Here is a 1,083-nt window from a genome sequence, read left to right as displayed (position 1 = left end):
GTGAGCTGTCCGCAGGGGGGTTGGTAAATGTGTTGGACGGGGTATTGATGCCTGAGCGCTTCCTCAGCACCTCCATTTCCACCCCTCGGCTGAGGGCTCTCAGCTCCTTAAATCCTCAAGGCTGTCCACTGGCAGCTCTCCGTGTCAGCCGGAGTGATGATCAGGGGGAGCGTGGGGTCCTCTGCAGCCCCCCTGGGAGGCCGGGGCATTGCTCCCTGTGCTGGGGCATCTCCGTGGATGGGATTTTGTGGCCAGGGTCTCCACGTGCTGAACCCCAGCTGTGCCCAGCATGCCTTGCCTTGGGAAGCGGGGGTGCTGTGGGCTTTCCCTGTGGCACAGCCGTAACTTGGGTGCTGCATTCCTCCCCACAGGTATGCCAGAAGTCAGGGGAGATCTCTCTCCTCAAGCAGCAGCTGAAGGAGTCCCAGACAGAGCTCAACACCAAGACCACCGAGATTCTCAGCCTGAAGGCTCAGCTGAAGGAGGTGAGGTTGAAGATGGAAGGGCTGGAGATGAAGACCCAGGACCTGGAGGGCTCCCTGCGCACCAAAGCCATGGAGCTGGAAGTGTGCGAGAATGAGCTCCAGCGCAAGAAGAACGAGTCTGAGCTGCTGAGGGAGAAGGTGAACCTGCTGGAGCAGGAGATCGTGGACCTGCGGACGGAGCTTGGCATCCTCAGGGAGCAGCTGAGTGAAGCCCGGGAGGTGGCCAGGCCCTGCACTGTTGTGGACGATGCTCAAGCCCTGCAGGGAGAGGTGGACAGGCTGAGGGCAGAGCTGAAGGCTGAGCGGGACAACAATGAGCAGATGACCTCTAGCTTCCAGCACGAGCGGCAGACATGGAAGGAGGAGAAGGAGAAGGTGATTCACTACCAGAAGCAGCTGCAGCAGAGCTACCTGCACATGTACAAGAGGAACCAGAACCTGGAGAAGATGCTGCAGCAGCTCGCTGCAGGGGAAGATGGCAAGGAGCCCATTGAGCTGGACATTCCCGGCGCCGACGTCCCCTACGAGGACATCATTGCCACCGAGATCTGAGCCAGGTCTGCCTTCTCCTCCTCGCAGCTCGGAGGCAGGCGCTGCC

At 60.6% G+C, this 1,083-nt stretch overlaps 1 protein-coding gene across 1 annotated transcript in view; it reads left to right on the top strand.

The window, feature by feature from the left end:
• Window positions 1-1,037, top strand: part of LZTS1 (leucine zipper, putative tumor suppressor 1) — a 3,798-nt gene extending 2,761 nt beyond the window's left edge. Inside the window, exon 3 of the mRNA XM_010140793.1 lies at window positions 372-1,037. Coding sequence (XP_010139095.1) covers window positions 372-1,037 — 666 coding nt within the window. The remainder of the gene's footprint in view (window positions 1-371) is intronic.
• Window positions 1,038-1,083: the final 46 nt, after the last annotated feature.

This window comes from Buceros rhinoceros, unplaced genomic scaffold (assembly GCF_000710305.1).
Source record: "Buceros rhinoceros silvestris isolate BGI_N320 unplaced genomic scaffold, ASM71030v1 scaffold29457, whole genome shotgun sequence".
In the NCBI taxonomy this organism is placed as follows: Eukaryota; Metazoa; Chordata; class Aves; order Bucerotiformes; family Bucerotidae; genus Buceros; species Buceros rhinoceros.
This window is presented reverse-complemented; position numbering and strand designations above follow the sequence as displayed.